Here is a 21,961-nt window from a genome sequence, read left to right as displayed (position 1 = left end):
GAAACTCTCGCTCAGCCTTGCTCCTATCGACCACATCTGACAAGTGCTATGTGCGGACGATATTACTATATGGTGCACTGAGGGCAGAGAGGCAGATGTCGAGAATTCTTTGCTGCAGGCCCTCTCGTGCATGGAAGAGTTTTTGAATAGCACGAAGCTGCACTTGTGCACCGTCATATCATAGCTGCTTTTCTACACACAGCCACATATTCACCACCAACTCTGTTTTACCGGAAAAAATAAAGACCAAAATTCACACAGGTCAAGGCAGGCCACTTGTAGAGTCGACAAAAGTCGAATACTAGGCAATTTCTTGACAGAGCACCATAGTCCCTAATATACTTTGGCTCGTATAGCGGCTAACGTAAAGAGTATGGCCAAACCTGAACTTTGGGTATCTAACAGGCATGAAGGGTTCGTGAGGCCGACGTTATTACGCTTTTTCATGCCTTTCCTAAAGGTCACATAAATTACATTGCCGAAGCTCAATGATGGGTAAGGAAACATGAAGGCAAACTGTATGAGATCATAAGTAAGCGCCTTATGACGGTCTTCGTCCTTTCAAACAACATTAATGAGGAAAAGCTAGCTCAAGGATCTTCGTATGCATAATACCGTTATGTCCACAGTAGGCATTTGGGGTTTTTAGTACGGGCCTAAGATGACGAGCCATCAGGACCAGGCTGCAAGAGAGATCTTCTTCTTCCCCTCTCCTCGCTTCTTCCTCTTTTTTAACGAGATTGCAGAAGCGCAACAAAGGCTACAAGATTGCTATCCTGCAAACCTGGCAGGCGCGTCCTGGAATTTCTGAGCTACGAGTACACTATAGTAGCAGACAAAAAAATACACCTGCCTGCTAAATTGTGGGAGTGGACGACGGTGTAACAAATTCTTAAATAAGTTTACCCACTCTACAATTTAGGCTGCCAGTTCGCTAGAGCTCACTCGCTCCTCAGTGTTTTTGCAGCCATCCCTGAACTTGTGGCGTTCATTGACGCAGCACAGTACCATGGCACAGCCAGTTTTGTGATTGTTGGTACTGACCTTCACAGTAAACCCCTTACAGCGCCGTTTCTTCTAAATTACCACGCCGGTCAGGACTGAGCAGGCTGCTGAGCAGGCAGTGGCAATTTTCACGCGCACATGCAGTTTCAATGACTCTCGGGTTGCTGCACACTTGTTCATGACCGGGTCCATGTTTGAGCAGGCCGCCCATATTCTTACCAAAAGTTGAAATTGCACTGCAATTGATGGTCACATCGCCTGGTTTCCAACCCACGTGGGCAAGAATGTCCATCCTGTCATCCCCAATGCCGATAGGTTTGCCCATATCCGCGCCCTTAAACTTTCCATCCGTGACCGGGATTCGGCCTTTATTTGGAGGAAAGGCATACGGCAGCTTGGTTTTCTCTTCACATTTCACGAAATATGTAAACATCAATCGAGCAGGTGTAGGTTCCCGTTCCCGCAGCCGCAACTTTCAGGAATGCTGCAAACTGGTACTTACAACTCGCCCTTTGCTTGTGCGCAGTTTATTGACAGCACAAAACCTCGCTTCCCGCATTGCGAAGAGAGACGATGCACGTTATCCTACACGCTCTGGCAATCCACAGCGCAGCGGGATGGGGAGCCTCTCAGATTGTTGGGCCAGTAATGTTTATTCAACTCAACTCAGCAACTTGACTATGCACCCAGGACGCCTTAGGCCCTGCAATCACCAGGTCACACCAGGAGGTGCAACTCCGGGTTGACCAGAGGGTCCGCAGTTTGGGGGAAGTAAATTCCTATCCTGTTCCAAGGTGGTTGCGGCCCGCAGCCGACCCGCCTCTTGAGCGGCATCGGCTCTTCAGGACATTTTATCAGTAAAATTTATTGACTCACTGCCGCTAAAACTTTGAGGGCACTTCAGCTTCGCCTTCAAAAGCAGAGCGCCATAGCTTATTTGAGCCCTGCTGACATCGCCTGCTTCGTAACAAGCCTCAACCGTTCCACGAAAGAAACAGTGTCTGTGTGTGGGGCATAGGCTATTTCAAGCTATCCCAGGCTGCCTACTGTAGGTACATATGCTAATCGCCAGCTACACCAGTGTCATTCTTTTTCTGAATGTGCGATGTATTCATTAGACGTACGTGAGGCAATTCGCCTCCCTGCGCAGCGTCACACCGTATGGTTATTGATGGTGGTCATTAAATACGTCTGAACTCAAGTGCGATAAGTTCGCATTTGAACAATCCACGCTTATGCAGTGCGATTTCACCTGTCTTACGGAGAGTTGTAAGGCGACATAGTTATCGGCACAGTTTATCTTTTCGGAAATAGTTGCAAGTATCTACATCACTGGGTGACAGAACATTAACCTGTCTTTCAGAACGCGTTGTTTTGACTGCCACAGAGACACGAATTATTTATTCTTTGTTTATTAACATATATATCCAAAATTTCTCCGGAAGAACACTGAATTTTGTAACACAGTCGACGTAGACGCTGACAACGCAATTTCTGCAAAATCAGCCCTTTACTAAAGCTCTAATGCGTTCAAAGAGAGGTGCCGGTGCTGTGCTTCATATGTAAGGCAAGCCGCGTGGACTTCACAGCCACCCTGTCCTCGTCGAACGCTGTCCGTGACTGATCGAATAAACAAAGCAACGCCTACTGCAAGACGCTACAACTCACCCAGTCCTCTGCAAGGAAGTGGAGAGACGTGACTGCGAGCACTAAAAGACGCGCACGCTCACTGCGACGTCTCGAGACTACACTCTCACTTTAAACCAGCTCGGTGATGAAGTTTCATTTCATACCGGTTGTTAGCCTCTCGTCACCACCTATTCTGCGGACTTGTGTACGCGAGTTATTAGATATCTAAAGTAAGTTCATTTGCAATACCAAAAGTTTAGAGAAAGAAATAAACACTCTTTATGCTTGCGGAGTGTGTTTTCTTGTGAAGTTTTCAAAAGAATGCATTCACGGCAAACGCTTTTCACACTGAAAGACATAAAGTGCATTTAGACTAACAAACAACCAAATATAAAAAAACTTCTTCAGAGTTGCATTTTTGTAGACATTTACGTAGGTAACGGCTGGTGGAGCATGGTAAAATATTGTGGCTGAATTGGTCTTCGAGGCCATCACTTTGTAAAAAAACAATATCACGCTTCTCTTCATTATGAGCTGAAAAAAAGGAGATGGGGCTCTTACTTTGAGAATACCGTGTGTATCGCAGGGATAATGGCACCGAGGAAGACATAATTGCCGTTTTGTGTAACGTTCATTCTTCATTACGAGTGGCACTCAAAAAATTTCATTGAGAGGTTTTGAGGTTTGAGAAAATGGCATTGCTGATAGGTATGTTTTTCCTCAAGTGTGATAATCGCGGATAGAGTTCGGAGTGAAGGCCCAAGTGTTAGTGGCAGTCGAGTTCAGCAGCGCCACGATCACTACACCAGCCAGACGACGCCTACTGTTGGACAAAGCCCACTTTCATAATACCCATGGTGGTTCATTTGTGAAGGCGCTCATGTCAGCTGCTTTCGGAAGGGCGCGGGATGGAATACAGCCACATTTCACTGAAGGAGAAATGCCACAGGCCTTGGCGTTCTAATTAAAGCCCAACTTAAAGAACGCTCCACCAAGGCTTCCTTCGTAAGCATTTCGCGGTTTGTAAACTTAAGACCAAACAATTGCTATACATCAGGAATACCACAATTTTTCTCTAATTAACAGAGCTCTGCATTAGATGTGGCCTCGCCGTACTCAAAAACATCAAACATCTCGGTATTCAAACAGCAAACACTAGATCTGATGCATCAGTGGGCTGCAGCGCACTATGCCTAGTTGAGCGACACCGTGCCGAAAAATTTCCATATTCACTGCCAGCACTTGCTCATCCTGCTTTTGAAAACAGATGTCCCAGTTTTTGTGTGCTTGTCATTGTTACATGCCGGTGGGGCGACTGCGTGTAGCCTAAACTAGCCAGGTGCGCGCTACGGCATTCGCTTCCAGCTACGGCAAATTATGATGAAGTGTCTCGGCCTTTCTTTCATAATGCCCGATACTCAGGAAGCCTAATTGCGTGCTAATAAAGATATCCATGCCGTGTTTTGTTTTTAAAGGAAGTTAGGGATTATTGGTCCTGGTTACCACCACAAACGAAACATTTAGCAAAGTTGTATTATTGCAAAAACATTCGATTGTATTTTAATGTAAGTTTCATACCACTCACACACTGATAGCCCTTCCAAGTTCCACGCCACATTGTTACCTCTGTAGGTTCTATGTACAAATGTAGCTAATATCCGTAGAATAAACCTCGCTTCTTAAAAAATAATAACGCCAAAAATCTGTACCAGGCCTGCAAGCCGACATCACGAAATATAGTGCACGGTAACTCAAATCGGGGTAAGTTGAGTATTTTTTAACGATTCAGTTTCAGGTTCAGTTTCAGTTTTTATTAAGTATTTTCTTCACAGAGTTGCCAAAAAGAAAACGCAAGGATAAGAGCAAAAAGCTGCGATGTTAGCAGCTTGACGAGGCTCCTACCCCTTTTCACTTGGCATTACAAAATCGGCAGAGCACAAACATGAAAAAACAATTAGACGTCGATCTTCAAAACTTCAAGAAATTAGGAAATAAAAAGAAAATGCATCAAATATACATCCGTTTTAGGTTTACATAAAATAAGCAAATCACAAAGAGAGAAAAACAACAAATAACAAAAGCAAACAGCGTACGGTCAATCATGAAACAATGCACAAGTTGCTAAACGGCTACCAAAGTATTACAAAGTGATTATAACAAGTTTACAACACTGGGTATGCGAAGAGAACAAGCTTTGATGCTCAAGGAAAAGACAAATGTTGCATGAAATGTTGCATGTTTTACTCGTAAAAAAATTATGCCGGACACCTGCCGCATTTCCGTTTCCAACTTGACGAAATGCACTCATTTGGAGCCTTTCAACATCAATTATTGTTCATTTGAGTGCAATACAATTAGAACAGTCGCCTATACCCGTCAACAGATTTGGTTGGGAAATGGTAGCAATATTTAAAATGGAAGTTATATACCATTTTGCCATCGCAGACAAGGAGAAGGATATGAAGATGAAGTTTGCATCTAAATTCCGTTGATAAAAAAATTTAAGATGCGTAATCACAAGATATAGTAGCAGATGAATATGCGCATAGCAGTACACTTAAGTTTTCTGGTTGCTAAAAAGAGAAGTAGCGCAGAAAATTTTGAAACCTGCTAGACGTTTCACAATTTATTTGTGTATGTGGCGTCATGCTCATTGCAGTTCAGCATCATCCCCATTTTCTCAGCCACCCCTTCCTTCCTCTCGCAAAGGTCATGCCTAGCTCGAGCTGCACGAGCAACAAAAGGAGTTCACACGCCTGGCGTGTCAGACGCTGACAGGCACCACCGCTCAGCTTCTGTTCTGGGAAACAAGAGGTGGACGTGGTTGGCACGGCCACCATGCCCACCTTCACGACACTTTAAGACAAAAGGGTGTTAAAAGGGTGTGTGGTTCGTCCTTTTGGGAACCAATGGGGCTGCCACAACCAATAATCCTTTTAAGAACTAACGGCACTTGGTCTAACAGTTTGTCCCTTCAAGGGACTAACATTGAGTCTACACACTTACACCTCAGTGAGTAACCGTTAGTCCAACAGTTCACCCCAAAAGACTAGAATTCAGTCCTCACATTTGCACCTTATTGAGCAACTGTCAATCCCCACATTTACACCTTACCGGGCAACCGTTAGTCCTCACAGTTGCACCTTCCCGGACAAACGGTTGATCCACTCATATACTCCAATCGGATTAATTGTTTGTCCCCAGTTCAAACATTGTTTTTTGTTTATTTTCCGCCAGGCCTTATCCCTTTTCGCCTGTTTTCTGCGTAGTGAGCAACAAATTCCGCAGAAAAGAACACTCGAAAAAGTAGTTAGCCACCTATATGTAACTGCTTTTACAGTCACGGCGACAACGAAAGACAAAAGTCGGACATCGAAATCTTTTATTTTTCTACATACACATGAAATTTCCCCATTCTTGTTAGTGAATTAATGGTGAAGTGCACAAGTCCAGTCTCGTTTTCAAATCTTGTTCACTCCTTGGGGAGCTCCTCCGACGGAAACGATAGATGACATGCATTGCAGACGCCAGCGCACGCAGCCTCCTTCCTGTTGTGTTCCACGGATGCACATACAGTAGTATAGTAAAAATGGTTAGACACACGTCACAGAAGATGACGATGCACGCATATGAGAAGTACGTAAACGTTAATATAAAAAGAAGCATTAAAATTTGACACACAAAAAACATTACCTTCACATCTCGCACAGTCCTTCTGAAGCTGCTCTGACGAAAGAAATGGATGACGGGCATCGCACACGCCAGCGCACAGTCTTCAGCACGGTGTGTGCCCACGGCTGCACAATCCGTATGTAAAATAGTGAGTCACACGTGACAAAGGATGAATACGAATGCAAATGAGAAATACGTGCAAGGTGAAATGAAAACATATGTGAGATAAGACATGCTAATAATTTCACTGTGATGTCACACATCGTCGAAGACTCATTTCGATCTCCGTAGCGCAACAGCTCAGGAGCGGCGGCCGCAGTCAATACTCCACGAACCGCCGTGCCGCTAACAAGTTTGCGAGTCCTAAGCGAGTGACGTCGTTCAGCTCGAGCAAGCGAACGCGAGACCAAACACGGCACTGAACGCGGAGTGTCTGCCGCCAGCGAACTTCGAACAGGAAGTTTGACCGCCGCCACGAACAGCGCCGAGCTGGTTTGGAGCTAGCGCCGAAGAAATCGATGGTAATGCGGCCCTTTTACACAAACTCGAGCGAGTGCAGCGCACAAACACGAGTCTGCCACCGCGGCCAGCGGACGGCTCCGAGCTGCTTGCAACCGACTGGTGGGAAAGCCAACAGCATTGGCGACCAACTTTCAGTGAGTTCCGACGCTAGCGAAAGCCCGGCCAGCCCGTGCTAGTGCACTTACAGCGCACGACATACTACCACCAAGCTCTTTTCGATAACCCGCAACGTGTTTTCAACGACTGCCAACACAGCGACGAAGTCTTAGCCCAATATCATCAGCACGGACCTCTTCACGGTGGCGAAGACAGGCGAGCACTCGATGAGCGAGCATACGGGAGGCCGACGGCAATGGCGGCCAATTTCCAGGTGGTTGCAAAACGCAGGTGAACTGAACACGCCGAAGCTGACCTTCCCGACGCATTTCGTGGGTGCGATATACAACACGACCAAGCCCGTTGCCGCCAAGCGCAATCCGTATCGCACACGCGACAGTAGAGTAGAATAAAGAATGATAACCTACTTGCCTTAGAATCCAGCGCTGTTTTCGGCCCTGAGTCGGACTGAAGTATATATCCGATAGGCCTGTTCTTCTTGGCCGCCATATTGGCCATCCCATCTGCTGCTGTCATGTGTTGGTCGTGACTATCTTGAAGCCAGAGATATACATCGTGGCGTGGTGACCTCTCGAGGCTTGCTCCAGACTTCATCAGGGCAGCGAAACGCTAAAGCAGCAGCCTACGCTCATCCAGGCGTACACACAAGCACCACGTCGTAATTCTTAGATCGTCGAATCCAGGTGGCAGTGGCCGAGCACTCGGAGCGTGACGCTACGCAACCACCGCCGGCAAAATACGGGGAAAGACTGAGCCAGCAGAGGAGGAGAAGGGCATGTGTTCTGTGGAGAAGGAGGGTTGGACACCTTGGCAACGCATTTCGCGCTGCCTACAATGCCCGGGCAGTTCATCCCAGTACAGACTAAATGGTTTCGCGCCGCACGCTTCCCTCTGTGGTTGCGCCTCAACGGTCTATCTGTTCATCGGGCGCGCCTGTTGGGCTCTGTTGCTCCTTCTTCGGGTACTTTTGCCTTACTTAGAGTGGACATCATTCGACGTCTACACTACAGTGTAGTACTAGCAGTTGCGAAAGTACACTTTGCATTTCTTTGCAAATACGCCTCGCACTGAATGCTTAAAGCCGAGGTCTTTTCATGCAGTTAAGTTTATTCGAAGAGAAAACGTATGCTCTATTGACATGTTAGAAGCATTCTCACCTTGAGCTCAACCATTGGTGCCGCAAAGCCAACGCTTCCTGAGACCATTCCATCATTTATTGTTGAGCACAGGACGCCACAGGATTCAGACATGCCATAGTGGTTCCGCAAAGAGCGGACGCCATCGAAGGTAGCCACTATCCTTTTGGCAAACGTATCGGTCAGAACACAGCCGCCCATGTTGATTGTCGTAATGGAGGAAAGCTTCGTTCCGGTCCGTACCATGCCGGCTAAATAATTGTGCATTTGTACCGGAGGAAGCGACAACGTTGTCACCTGGAAACGAGTAGTCAAACAGTAACTTTCTAGTGCCCAAAATTTAGTACAAAATATTTGGAGTGAGTGACGTACTAAGAAGGTAGTGTCAAGTCAGACAACAAAGTACTTCCGTTGTTTTGAGATCCACGTATGTACATCGCTAATTCTTATGCCTATTATGTTTGTTTACCTTCTAGAGTTCGAAGCGACTGCTTTTTACGTCAAAAATGTCATTTTTCTTGAAATTGAATACACGAATACTAATGCGCAAAAAATTGTGGTGACTGTACACTGGAGTACTCAGTAATGATGCCGTTCACTGTGTTAAAAAACAAAATAAATGAATGGTAATACTTTATTTCGTTACACTCAGCAAACTTGCAACAGCACCAGTGACAAAAATATAACCGGAAAGCATAGAACAGATGAGGCAGCTTGCTGTTACCATAATCAGTGCTAATAGAATCCCACACTGATACTCTGCAAAAAACATGAAGTGAAATTCAAATAGTTGGCGAGTCACTGCAGCGTGATTGCCAGTGGCCATCCCAATTAAGCTGTTTGGCTAATTTCGCAAAGCGACAAGAGAGTTCCTGTATCTTGTCGAAGGTGAGATGCAGTTGACACGCTGCTAATGATCGCAAAGGTTATTGTGTGCTCCACACGAAATACATCAAATAGCCACAACTATCAGCAGCCCCACTTCGTAGTGATCCGACGGTTTAAAATAGCAACTCGGCTCCGCCTAAAATAGGCAACTCTGCTACGCCAATTTCGGCTGGCAGTCCCTTACACAGTAATTTTTTTTTCATATAGAGATAGCCGACAACGCTCCTTAAGGGGCTTCCAGTACCGAGAAGGCTACAGAACATCTCGGCGACTATCTTCCTTCGCTGAACAAGTAAAAACCACTCGCCGTTGCTCCTACTCGGGTGGTCAACAGACCGATGTCCTTCATAACTGCCTTTCAAAGTCATCCCGTAGAGTGGTCCAGAAGTAGAGCTGCTAAGTCATGGTTAAAACTCCTTATAACAACATACTAGCACGAGCAGCTCTAGACTCATAATTATGCCACATACCACACGAGACTGTCGCTCTTCCCTATGAAGTTGTGAGTTTGTCTGCTCCCCCTTTTTCTCTGTCCTGTTCTTTTAATTTTCACACGTTCACGGTAGCTTTCCGGTTTTGTCACACTTGTTAATGTACCTGCTTTCACTGTCTTCCTTCTTTCCCTTCCTCCCCAATGGAAGCCGCATACACTCTATACAGCACGGTTTTGCTTTGTACACGCCTAAATTAAAGATGAACACTTTGTTTGGAAGACGCAAAATTTAGTGTCTCCGAAGTGTGGCGGGTGCACTTTGGGAGAAAGGGTATATTGTTGCGATTGCGCATCAACGTTATTCTTTCGCACTGGATACGCCTTCCGTCGGTAAGCTAAAATTCGAAAACACAAGCGGGCTCTCTACTGCGAGACGTAGAATATAGAGTTTGGAGCAATTTAGGTGCCGGGATGTCAGGACGATGACCGGACTAATCTCGCGCCAATAATTTTCAAAGGGTCCACTCGCATGGGTATGTCAGTCGCTGCTGTGAAGTCCAGTATCCCTTCACAGTCAACTAGCGTTACTTGAGCGGCTAATGACACCGCCATCTCTTTCTCGTGCATGGGTCGCGCCGTCGTCAGTACTTGCCACCACCGCTTACCACGCCAACGCAATTCCTGACGGTGGATTCATGATTCACTCGTGAGTGCAATGCTAAGTCATTGCGTCTTGAACATACAGCACCTTGTTCTTCTGTTAGGTTCTCTGCCTAATTTCGTTGACGCAAACACCTCAGAATGCATTGACATATAATAAGCCGTACATGCAGCCTAAAAGACCATTAACGCTTTCCAAGCTTATCATTATTTTGCAAAGTTGCTTGCTTCTACTGATTTCCCATGTATTCTTTTTCCTAACTCCTCAAATTATGATGGTGCTGGATGAAGTCCAAAAATACGTCGACACTCTTCTCTTATTAAGTGCTACTCGCTTTATTAAATTTCCAGCTCACGTACGTGTGTAGAGTCTCTTTGTTGAAAGGGACGTACAGGTAAGAAAACTTACGTTGTACTTCTTGACGTAATACACGAATTGGTCGAATGCCAATCCGGGCTGAACTACGACGCTTGTGACTGCAATAGCGGCAGCTACAGCAACGAAAATGAAACCAGGCGCATAGGTTATGGGATACCAGGCAAGGAGAACGTCTTCAGGCAGATAACTCACAAGGGTTCTGAAACGATAGATAGAAATGATGGCCCACAATCAATGGTGCGGCAGTCTATGAAGGTTTATAGTGTTCAATAACTTCCACCACAGGAGGCCCCTTAAAGACTTATTGCTTAGATAGAACAATGGCGTGACTTCCTTCCAGAAGTTTTCCGTATAAGTGACGTCAAGAACGTCGTCATGTCAAATCATCATCACACAACATCGTCGCTTAGTCAAACCTGTCCTGTCCCACAGGTAGTGCAGCACAATGAAGGTTACGGCTCAGAAAGCTTTAGGAAAAATCAGTGGACTAACAACGCCCAGTTAATGTAATTGATGTCACGTCAAAGAACAAAGCGTTGCTTATGACTTCCTTAGTGTTGTTAATAGGTAATGCCATTTTTTTTCATATCCCTACAAACTGTTACTGAACAATTACATTGATCCTTAGAAACACTGTCTACTTCTACGCCATTGAAAATCAGCGCAAAACAACATGTGAACTGAGGTTTGCATACAATGTAAGTTTTAGTAAAGATTATTGTAACAGTGTAGGTAACACAGCAGCGCATTCCTTATTGAATAAATGCGCAATCTATGAATTGCGTAAACAAAACTCCCGACACTTTATTGAAAACTTCCCCATGTCTGATCGTAGCTGCTGAGACAGCTACGGATATTTCACGCTGTTTTTATCGTCCTCATGTGGTTAATAATTATTTTGCTTGTACTTTCCAGAATATTTCACCTGCTGTACAAATTGTAATGTTAAATTTTTTTGTCAACTTTGAGCTCAAGTGTTCATGGGTGTGATTAATCGGTAATTAGGATGGAAAGCAAGCACGTTGAATAGATCTTACTGCGCGCTTGACTCAAACAATTTTGAGTGTTTTAATAACAATATATGCCACCCTAAGGTGTACTCGACAAGGCCTGCACAATTCTGACGATCAAGCAGTGTAAGTCAAGATGAGTCGCGGCTGAGAAGAATCAGGGAACATGAAAAACAAAGACGGCGTCATGATAACTACTCATCTCTTCAACTCAATGTAATTTTATGCACAATTGGAAAATGCTGTACTTTCACAATGTCGGGCTTATATTATCTTGCTAAAAAAATGGCCCCGTATCTGCATGTTACACCACAAATGCAGTCAAAAAACGATAGTCTTGCGTTTAAACAGAGTGAACAAAACGTTTATTTGATGTTATGCGCAAGAAAATTGGTGAATGGTATTTTGAAGGCGCTGCGTTAGAGTGCCTCGAGCATACAGCGTAGGCGAACCAGCGCATCAAGTCACGTCACACGTGAGACATGAGCGCTATTTGGCAGTTATCCTGAAAAACGGGGTGCGCGCCGTGCGCGCCCATCACTGAGGTGATAAGGTATAGAAGGCAAGGCGACGGGTAGATGCCACCACCATGTCATCTTAGCAAAGCGTGGGAAACACTTGCCGTTTCGTGCAAGCGTTGCATGGCCAGCGCAGCGTTATAAAGACTGCGATTCTAAATTTACTTATGTATGCCTTTTGTAGTGAAAAATACACATACATATTAATGACGTGCTGTTATAGTGCCTCAGATATGCGCAATAACTGCGTTTTAATAGACAATTGCACAAGTGTGAACGCTGAACCTTGAGCAATATTGGTCGGCGCTGAGGATGTGGTCAGCCGATTGGGAGTAATGTTTGGTCACTTTGTTGCCGTTTAGGGTACCGGTCAGTGTGAACAAAAAGACAAGTGTATAAAGAGAAAGACAGACAAACAGACAGACCAAAATTTTTGCGTCGAAGGTCCCCAAGAAAAACTATCGTCTTTAAAAGTAAATACAACTGTGAGCATCCACTATATAGGTTCATAACCAAATACTAGTGATGAACAAATGTGTGGTGTTAATAGGGTGTGAGCTAGAAAGTTATGATGAATTCCTTTTTGTTTACAAAGCAAGACATCTTCAATGGTTGCTTCCTAGTGTAAACAACAATTGTCAGTGCAAAAATAATGTACCGGGCTTTCACACAATTTAAAATGTTTCGTCATATGAACAGTTATTCGAATTAAACCTTTTTGAGCCGTTACTGCAGCATGTGTTTTGTTGTAGTCCAGTTCATACATTCTGCAATACTTTATGCCAACAGATTATAGCAATTTCTATATTTCTTTTCTGTACGACTCTTGTCGTGTTTTTCGCCTTCTGTTCCGACTTAAGAAAGAGCAAGAAATGCTACTTCATAGACTGTGGATGGGTGTTGCATACACGCGACAATACTTATTTCTTTCAGCTCTGTAATTTTATTTGTGTCAGACACATTCTTATTACGTATATTACTAATTATGAAGGTCTGAGAAGACCATAAACGAAAAATTTAGTCAGTAGTGTAAGTATTTACCAATTTACAACCTTGGCGTAAATTAGCTTATCACGGGCTTATAGTCAAAAAATGACAAAGGTCGCTATAACTATTTGTTGCTGCAGTGTCCTAGAGTGCACAAAATATAAAAAAATGCAGTATTTAAAAGTTTGAAGCTCCTAAAACAACTTCAGGACTTCAACCCGAAAGTGCCGCCTTTCCGCCTCTGCTTGCCCACGTCGTCGTCACCAACGACCTCGGTCAAGATTCTGCTTTTTTACTGCTCCATGCTCCGGAAAAATGAAACAGCGGTGGTGTAGATCGCATTGTGGATAGTTGGATAGTTAAAGAAATACCTCTGCAAGACTGAGTGGGTTTAACTACGTTTTCAAGGTTTTAGAAAAGTTCTATGTGGTGTCGTTCATTGACGACACCAGGGCCGAAAGGGTTATGCATAATAGTACAAGAGCAAAATTATAACTGTAACTTGTGTAACACGCCAGAAACTATTAATCACATCCTGTGTGTGTGCCCTTTATACGCAGTTGAAAGACAATCGCTTAAGTGCCTCACCGATGACCTAGACTGCCGACGCTTTTCGGAGGAGAAACTTTTGGGTGCTTGGGAACGTGTGGATCACGCTCAACGCAGTTTAAAGGGCCTGCTCGCATTTCTAAGCAAGACACGTTGAGATTCCCGCCTTTAGAGAATCGGATAATGTAGCGACTTTTGTGCGTGTACTACACCGAATGAGACATAGCGTGCAGTGATTCACTGTGCTATACCACAATCGCCCCTCATCATACCCTCCTCTTTATTTCCCTTTTACCCTTACCCCCGTGTGGAGTAGCAGGCCAAAAACCCGCTTTCAAGGCTGACATCTCCTCCTTCTTCTCATCAAACACCTTCTTCTTTTTTTTAAGTTCTCATGAGTGGCGGAGGGTACAACGAAGCTGCAAACATTTCAAATTCTGCGTCGGGATGCAACGTTGAACTGAAGGGTGCCAGTTTGTAACCTGTAAGAACTCATTGGTTGGTGCTGCTCCATCAGAAATATTATACTTTCACGAATTGTACGACACAGTTCTCACGTAGTCAGGCTCAATTCGCAATCATCAAGCTATGTCCTAGCTGAATCTTCTGGTGAAAATCACCCCCATATCCACAAAGTGAATGATATTAGAGGAGCTTTCTCATAGGTGCATGGGAAGGTTCTTGCGAGACCATTTCTGTAGGTAGGCCTGTTAACGAGGCGGCACATAATGTGTACGTCGAAGCAGCGTTGTTGGGCACGTTTCATGGCCGGCAATGTACTGTTGATCACTCCGATTGGCACGTTAAGCACTTGCCCCTTTATGCCATACTGGCCGCTGCCGTGAGTTAAATCCCTAACCTTTTCGAATGACAGATGTCAAGCTATCAGGCGTTCTTCAACGAGGTTGAGATTAGGCAGGTGAGGGGGCTTTAGAGAATATCAACAGGCGTGCGTAACAATCCCGCTGGTTGTTCGCCACGTGTTGCTGTGCCTACGAAACGACGCTCACTCTGCTGGCCTGCCCGATAATGTTTTTTTCTTCTCCTCTAGGCTCGGAGACTGCGCACGTCCACACACGGGCAAAAAAACACCACTGAAATCCAGTCTTTTCCTCTCTCTTCCACATTTCTTTCTCTAGTTTACTATACTTCCCTCAACTGGCGTTGTTGAGGTGATCTCCTGGGAGAGATAAAGTTACGATGCCACTTTTTCACCTCCCTTTTTTTCGAGGCCACCTCCAGGCAGGCAGTGCGCGGGCCATCGAAAACCAACGACATGAGTGATGGCGCGCTATCCAGGGAATATTGCTGGAATCGCTGGAGAGACTACCTTGAGCACGACCTCAGAAGTCTACACACTGGCAACACTAGTGTACTTGCTGGCCACCGCCGTAGGACAAGCCGCGAGCAAAAAGAGTCCCTAGATATAATTTTGGTACTAGTTGCTCTCTGCGCTGAAGTTCATGAGCATTGTCATTTTCTCCAAATTTTCTAGAACGTTTCCAAACGACATTGTGACCCACTGAAAGCTAGGTAAGCTCTGGGCTGCTTCATCACATGTGCAGCAGGTGAAGCGGCTGCTATGCTTGTGGTTGTTCTTTCACCTTCTAAAGGTTTCTGCTGCAGGGGCACTTCTTCTAGACTGCTACTAGCTCAATAGTCCGGGGTCGGTGCTTGTAGTATTGTTTGTACAGAGAACCTATATTCCGTGCATCAAAACTCACAGCACAATGAGTGCAGCTGAATAGTTGGTTGCCTTAAGATAATAATCTAGGTATAAAAGCATCGACTTACAATGCTTCGGCAAGGGGGCAATTTTCTGGGGCTGCACGCGTGCCTATGTACTAGTATGTTGACGTTCCATAGACAAACTGAATAAAGAAAAAAATTTCCGGGTGTACCGATAAACTTAGGCGAGGCTTGAGCAGACCAGTGTGTATCAAAGCAATAACGTTCAGCGAAGTCGCATCCTAATGAAACAGAAAAATTTAAAAAGCGTGTTTATACTGACGTAGCAAATATCAGCACTAAAATCTAATTTTTAGCAGCGACCTTCGCTTGCCAGCTACAGGCTGGTACGTTACTGGGTTCTAGAAGGAGACTTCATTATTGAATCAGACGACTCCATTTCAGTTGAATACAAGAATACTCGTTCGTGCGTTCACACTTCGCTGCACAATAAAAAAATCCCAGGGGTCTTAACTTGCCGCATTATACCACTGTGACGTGCCCCATAGGCTACTAATATTGTAGACTTCCCACTTGAGACGTCCGAATTTCAACAGCGCAAGCAGTATATAGCAATGAGAAACGAAATACCATCCAGCTGTTGTGTCGCGAGTGATCTACATTGGTTAACCTGTCAATATCTACATTTGCTAACCTATTCTCAGTGCCATATCTAAGCATGCGCGCCATTGGCTGCGTTGTGAGCGACGTCGTCAATCTCGTCGCAGCAGTGGCTCGGAACACGCCCGCATCAGTTTCTCCTTGGAACCTTCTACGTGAGTATGCCACGGATAACTCTAGAAGAGCGTCAATAAGAAAAACGCGAAAAAGATTGCATTCGTCAGGACGATGGTGCCGTCCCGACACAAAACCAGGGCAGAGAGGCCGAATGCCGGCGGCCACTGCGCACTGATGATTGAACAGCCTTCCAAGCCTTGCTAAATTGCGAACGGGAATGCAAGGGCCGATAACGGATGAATTCTGCAAATCATGCCATGGAGGTAGGTCGTGATCTCAAACGCTTGCAACATTTGGACGCCAAACAATGAATGTGTTACTCTTGAAGAAAGGAAAAAATCACAGCATATTCACAAAGTAAATGAAGACGAGCGGAACGAAGCGCTGGAGGGTTTCATAGCTATACTGTGAGCCATCCGCCAAATTTGCCCACTGCGCCATCAAGTACATGACAAACACTATATATATATATATATATATATATATATATATATATATATATATATATGGTAGAGGAAGAGGTCGACAAACGTGCGAAAACACAAGTGTTACTAACGTTTCAGGAGGTGGGCCTGCCTTCGTCGGAGTGAATGAATTCATTCCGACGAAGGCAGGCCCACCTGCCGAAACGTCCGTAAAACTTGTGTTTTCGCACGTTTGTCGACCTGTTTTTCTACCATCCATTGAATTTAACCCCACCATATATATATATATATATATATATATATATATATATATATATATATATATATTCCAGCAGATCCTCCGTGAGCGGTCGCAACGTGTTTTTTTTCGATGTTTCGGCCTAGAGTATGGCCTTCATCAGAATTAAAGGTACAGTTTGTTGGTGCTCAGCTTTATACAATCTCAAATCAGAGGAAAAGGAAAGAAGAAAAAGACAGAAAAAAAGAAAAAAAAGAAAACACGAGAAAAGGAATATAAGGTGGACTCCCCTCGGGCGCCCCCCTTCCACTCCTTCTTCCACATCCCCCTTCATCTCTCTGCCCTTTCACCCCTTCACCTTTCTAATGTCAACGGTCTGTGTATGCTTTCTTTCACTAACGCATTCTTCTCGACCAGACGGTGCCTCCTGGAACTGGCGGTTCGGTATGGGGCAAAGAAGAGCTTTTTTAGGAAGTTGTAAGCATTTAACTACTCGGAGCCCCGTCAACATTTTGTCGCAGAAAGATGAGTGCCACGTATTGCGGCACAGGCTGGTAAGCGGGCATTTGAGAAAGTTCTAAGCCTTTAACTACTCGGCGCCCTGTCAACATTAGGCCCGTTTACATTGACCCGACGAGGGTGCGTTGAGTCGAAATAAACAGGTTTTCCGGACTCGCCCTCCCCATGTATAAGCGGACGCGTCGGGGCGGAGAGTCGTCGCGGCGAGTCCCGTCGACCCGGAGACAGGGGGTAGGTTCACCGAACTCGCCACGCTCAGAAAGGCATGTATAACCGGTCGCGCTGAGTTGACGGCTCGTGACCTCTCCCGCCCGTCGCGGTCTCCGCTTCCCCTGTCCCCATCACTCCGATGTTGCTCTTTCTCTGTCGGCCGGTACGCGCGCGCTAGGCATGATGACATCCACGCGGGCTTCACGCACCATGTGGACAGATGATGAAATAACGACGTTGCTAGCTTTAGTCAACGAGAAAAAAATGAGTGATTTGCTCGATAGCACGCATAAAAGAACGAGGACATCGTTCTGTTATGCAGTAAATGCAGATCACTTTTACGTTTAAATCTTGCTTGGCACGTCCTACGAGAGCTTGTTGGTTATCGTTCTCACGGCCGGCTATTTTGCTCTGCCCGTAGCAGGAAATCAGGAAATCGGCTTGTGCGCCAGAAATCTCAAATACGTGCACATGAACGCTTTAATAAAGTTTCTGGTCACCTTGCCATCAGAATACATTTGCATAAATTCACAGAATTGACTACTAATGCGCAGCATTCCAACTCCGCTTGGATTTATTTTGCGTTCTTCACAGCCAGGTTCGACTATGAAAAAGCAAATACTTTCGGATATTTTATTCTTCGTAAGTTTTGTTTTGGTTTTTTTGCAAGTGGTGTAAATTGACTTTATCACAAAAAAGTGCCTTTACCAATACATGTAATTTCCTCCAGAGGAAAAGCGTAGTCCAGGGTTGGTTTCGCTCTTTTTAATTCGTGTTTCATGAATCCCTGAATGGACTTAGGCATTTCGAGCGTTTTTTCGGGTTTAGTGTTCGGGTTTTGAAGGAGATGAGGGTCGTTTCACGCCAAATATCCCAGACAGTACGCTAGACCATCTACGATTACACTATAAAAAGTAATGGTTGGTCACTTTACTACACTATTAATTTTTGGAACCAATTTTCTAAAGAAAATTTCAATTTCTTAAATATGGTGGCAGTTAGGTTGCGACGAAACTTCGAAAAAGTGAAATATTATACGCAGCACGGTAAAACGAATCCAGTCGGTAGAAAAGAACCACATTTCCTTGTTAAAACGCATTCACCACTAGTGTATGTTAATGTGCTTTGCGGGGAAGCAATGCAGTGTTCTTGACCAAAGTCAGAAATATTTACAGCTTTCCAACTTTTCCAGAGAAGTTTAATACGAATCTTTGTTTTACGCGAGAAAATATTATTTATATTGAGCTGCCCCCAAAGCTGTCAACGGCGGACCGTAAGCGCAGTTCACTGCACCGAGGGTTCCTCGGCAGCCTCCTAAATGCACCAAAGCCGGCTTGTTGATTCGTGCTCCATTTTCCTGCGCTTACTGCCAGTAATTTTCCTGCGCTTACAGAACCACTGCTGCCATCGCGTTGTGCAGTGTTAGCCAAGACACCAACACAACCATAAACTACAGCTGGTGCAAACTGAGAAAAAATACCAAGACAGCCATCGCGGTGGCGGAGCGACAACTGCGTAAACAACCGCAGCCCACAGCGGCGAGAGCGCAGGCTTGGAGGAGCGGAAACCGGTACCGGAAGACGGGCTTTCGGCTCGCCTCGACGCAAAGCATCGCTGCGATCACCGCTCACCTCAACTCGTCCGTGCGAGTTCATATAAACTCGGGCGCGTCGAGGTAAGCTGAACCCGCCACTCAACTCAGCCCGCCCTGTCGCGTCCATGTACACGGGGCTATTTCGTCGTAGAAAAAGGGGTGCTGCGTACTGCGGGAGAGGCTGGTAAGTGGGCATTTTAGGAAGTTTTAAGCCTTTAACTACTCGTCACCCCATCAACATTTCGTCGTAGAAAGAGGAGTGCTCCGTATTGCGGCATATGCTGGTAAGTGGGCGCAATGCGAATTCGTTGCTCGCTTCTGGATTACGCGTGCAGTGGGGGCCTCCTGGCTGTGCAAAGGGTTGCTGTTGGGCATGTCATGCATGGCACAATTGATTGGGTAGTAAAAAAAAAACAGAAAACAGGCGACAGCTCTACTTAGGAAGAGTAGTTACACTTGGAATTGTTTTGAGTTGTCCAGTGCCCTTCGCAGCTACAGTGCCGAGAACTCAGTTATTATTTGCATTATTGCCGTTATTGTTTTCTTATGCATTATTGCTGCAAGTGTACCACGATTCTCATTTATTCTTCTATCTAGAGCGTGAAATCGGTGGATAAGGTATGAATCTCGTTGTTCACGTTCTCAATTTGGTTTAAATCCCGCCTCTAAGAGCGTTACTGATAGTTTGTCGAACGCATGGTCAGGAAGATTGAGATGTTTTGATAGAGGTAGACTTGGGGCTGATTTCACATCGGCTCTGTGATTATTGAAACGAATCCTAAATGGTGTTTCTGTTTGTCCGATGTACTGCATACCACACGCGTTGCATTCGAGTACGTATGCCGCATTAAAGGAATCACATGTTAGGTTTCCTCGTATGTTAATTAAAAACTTCGATTTCGTGCTAGTTGCTTTGTGTGTTTCTCGCATTGCCTTACATACAAGACAGCGTGACTTTAAACAAGGTCGGCATGAATTATTGGGGGCTGTTGTGTTAACTTGAGAGTGAACAAGTGTGTCTTTGATGTTACGTGGTCATCGGTAAACGACGCCTGGAGCGGATGGGAATGCGCGTTTCAGACGTTCACTTTGTTCCAGAATGTTGTAATGTCGTTTAAGGGTTTTGTTTACATTGGAAAGTTTGTGCTGTAAGTCAAGCAGAGGTTTGTTCGTTGTGGGTCTACTTGCGGTAGTCGCTTCATGAGTAAGTTTTCACCTTTAGTTTTGTTGCTTAGCGAGGGAACTAAAGGTGGAAACTTACTTGAAGACTTATGAAGCGACCACCGCAAGAAGACCCACAATGAACAAAACTCTGCTTGACTTGCGAAGAAACTAAAGCGTCACAACCCCACAAATCAATCAATCAATCGATTCATGAATTGGTGAGGTCTGCATGTGGGCACCATAGGTGACCCGACATTACTAGGTTTGAACTGCAGATTTTGCAAGTCTGCGGTGCCGTAAAAATGACGCGAAACTATTCAGGGGCTTCTTTTTCGCTGTTTACTGCGAGTAGTTCTTGCGCCTGGTAGCGTGCGACGTTGGATGCGTCTGAGCCTTCTTTTTTGTTCGGACTCTCGAGGGTGTGTGCACCGGACGGTGATGCATGAAACCGTACGGAAGAAGAATGGCTTGACAGGGTATTTTTCAGATGCGCCAAGTCATCTACCATGAATACGGCGCTCTTATAAGGCGAGTGGTGAGCGTAGAGCGCTTGAAGAACCGCGTGGCGAAATCCCAGCTTGTGGACCACGTATGCGAGACGAAGAGTGAAGGGCATCAGATGGTTGAGCAACGTCTGGTGTCATATGACGAAACGATCACTTCAGAAATGCCTACTTTCGCGCAGAAGGGAGGCGCGCTTGACGGTTGGGTTTTTCGCAATATGCGCATGGCCTTCTGTAAGTAAACTCATGTGCCACTTCGTCTTGGGGCAGTTGTCGATTCCCGCTGGGCTTACGAATAGTTAAGGACTGAAATAGACGATAGTGTGCGGTTGTCTTCAGATAAATGGCAATGAGTAGGTCTTGTTCATAGCCGTTAAAACGGGTAATCATGTCCTTTTTGATTTTTCACCATGACTCATCATTTTCGAATATGTGGATTACGTAAAATATAAATGCCTCACTAGTGACGTAGTCACTGAAGTTCGTAACCATCTTCCATTCTGACCACGATGCAGCGGTAGCATGGAACTTGAACAGGTCAAACCAGTCCTGTACAAGTCCATCGTCCGCTGCTCCGGTGTATTTGGGGATGGGAAGGTGAGTAGTTGGCCCTGTCATGATGCCGGTAATTTCATGCGCCTGAGATGACCTCTTCTGTGGTCAAAATTCTGTTGAGGCGTACTGCCGGTGGCTTCGTGAATGATGTGTGGCCTGGCTCATGCGCCATGTTTATTCCAAAAAAGCAATTCTTCCTCATCTACCTCTCCTTACCATTCCTGCCTTCTTACGTCACACAAACACACACACACACACGCACACACACACACACACACACACACACATATATATATATATATATATATATATATATATATATATATATATATAAGTAATTTTAATACTCGCAAGTGGTAGCTATACGTCGCTTCCGTACCCTATTCGTTATATCGACCTTGTGGTCGGAGAAATGGTGGATCGGTGATGGGGCGTTGTAGATGTTTGCAAGGATGAAGTAGTAGGCAGTTTGCAAAGATGGAGCTGTAGGCAGTCGCATACAAACAAGGGATGGACACAGTGGGACAATTTATGGTTCTTTCACGTGCACCCAGATACAAGTACACAACAATCTTGCTTTTTACATTGACCGCTTCTTAACAGTATTTGCTTTATGTCCGGTGAATTGTCGGATCGGTGATGGGGCGTAGTGGGATGTTTTCAGAGATAGAGTAGTGGGCTGTTGGTAAAGGTGGTCCCCTATATACATACAAAGTCCCGCCACGGTGATCTAGTGGCTAAGGTACTCGGCTGCTGAACCGCAGGTCGCGGGATCGAATCTC

The 21,961-nt window shown here is 45.2% G+C and overlaps 1 protein-coding gene across 2 annotated transcripts in view; it reads right to left on the bottom strand.

The window, feature by feature from the left end:
- Positions 1–21,961, bottom strand: part of LOC119167565 (putative 4-coumarate--CoA ligase 2) — a 119,893-nt gene that overhangs the window by 65,938 nt on the left and 31,994 nt on the right. For both annotated transcript variants that reach the window (XM_037419070.2, XM_075866115.1), the window contains exons 6-7: positions 10,472–10,640; positions 8,103–8,378 (exon numbers count right to left, since the gene is read on the bottom strand). In XM_037419070.2, coding sequence (XP_037274967.2) covers positions 8,103–8,378; positions 10,472–10,640 — 445 coding nt within the window. The remainder of the gene's footprint in view (positions 1–8,102; positions 8,379–10,471; positions 10,641–21,961) is intronic.

Source organism: Rhipicephalus microplus, chromosome 6 (assembly GCF_043290135.1).
Source record: "Rhipicephalus microplus isolate Deutch F79 chromosome 6, USDA_Rmic, whole genome shotgun sequence".
In the NCBI taxonomy this organism is placed as follows: Eukaryota; Metazoa; Arthropoda; class Arachnida; order Ixodida; family Ixodidae; genus Rhipicephalus; species Rhipicephalus microplus.
Note: the sequence above shows the minus strand (reverse complement) of the source record. Positions and strands in the feature narration are given on the sequence as shown.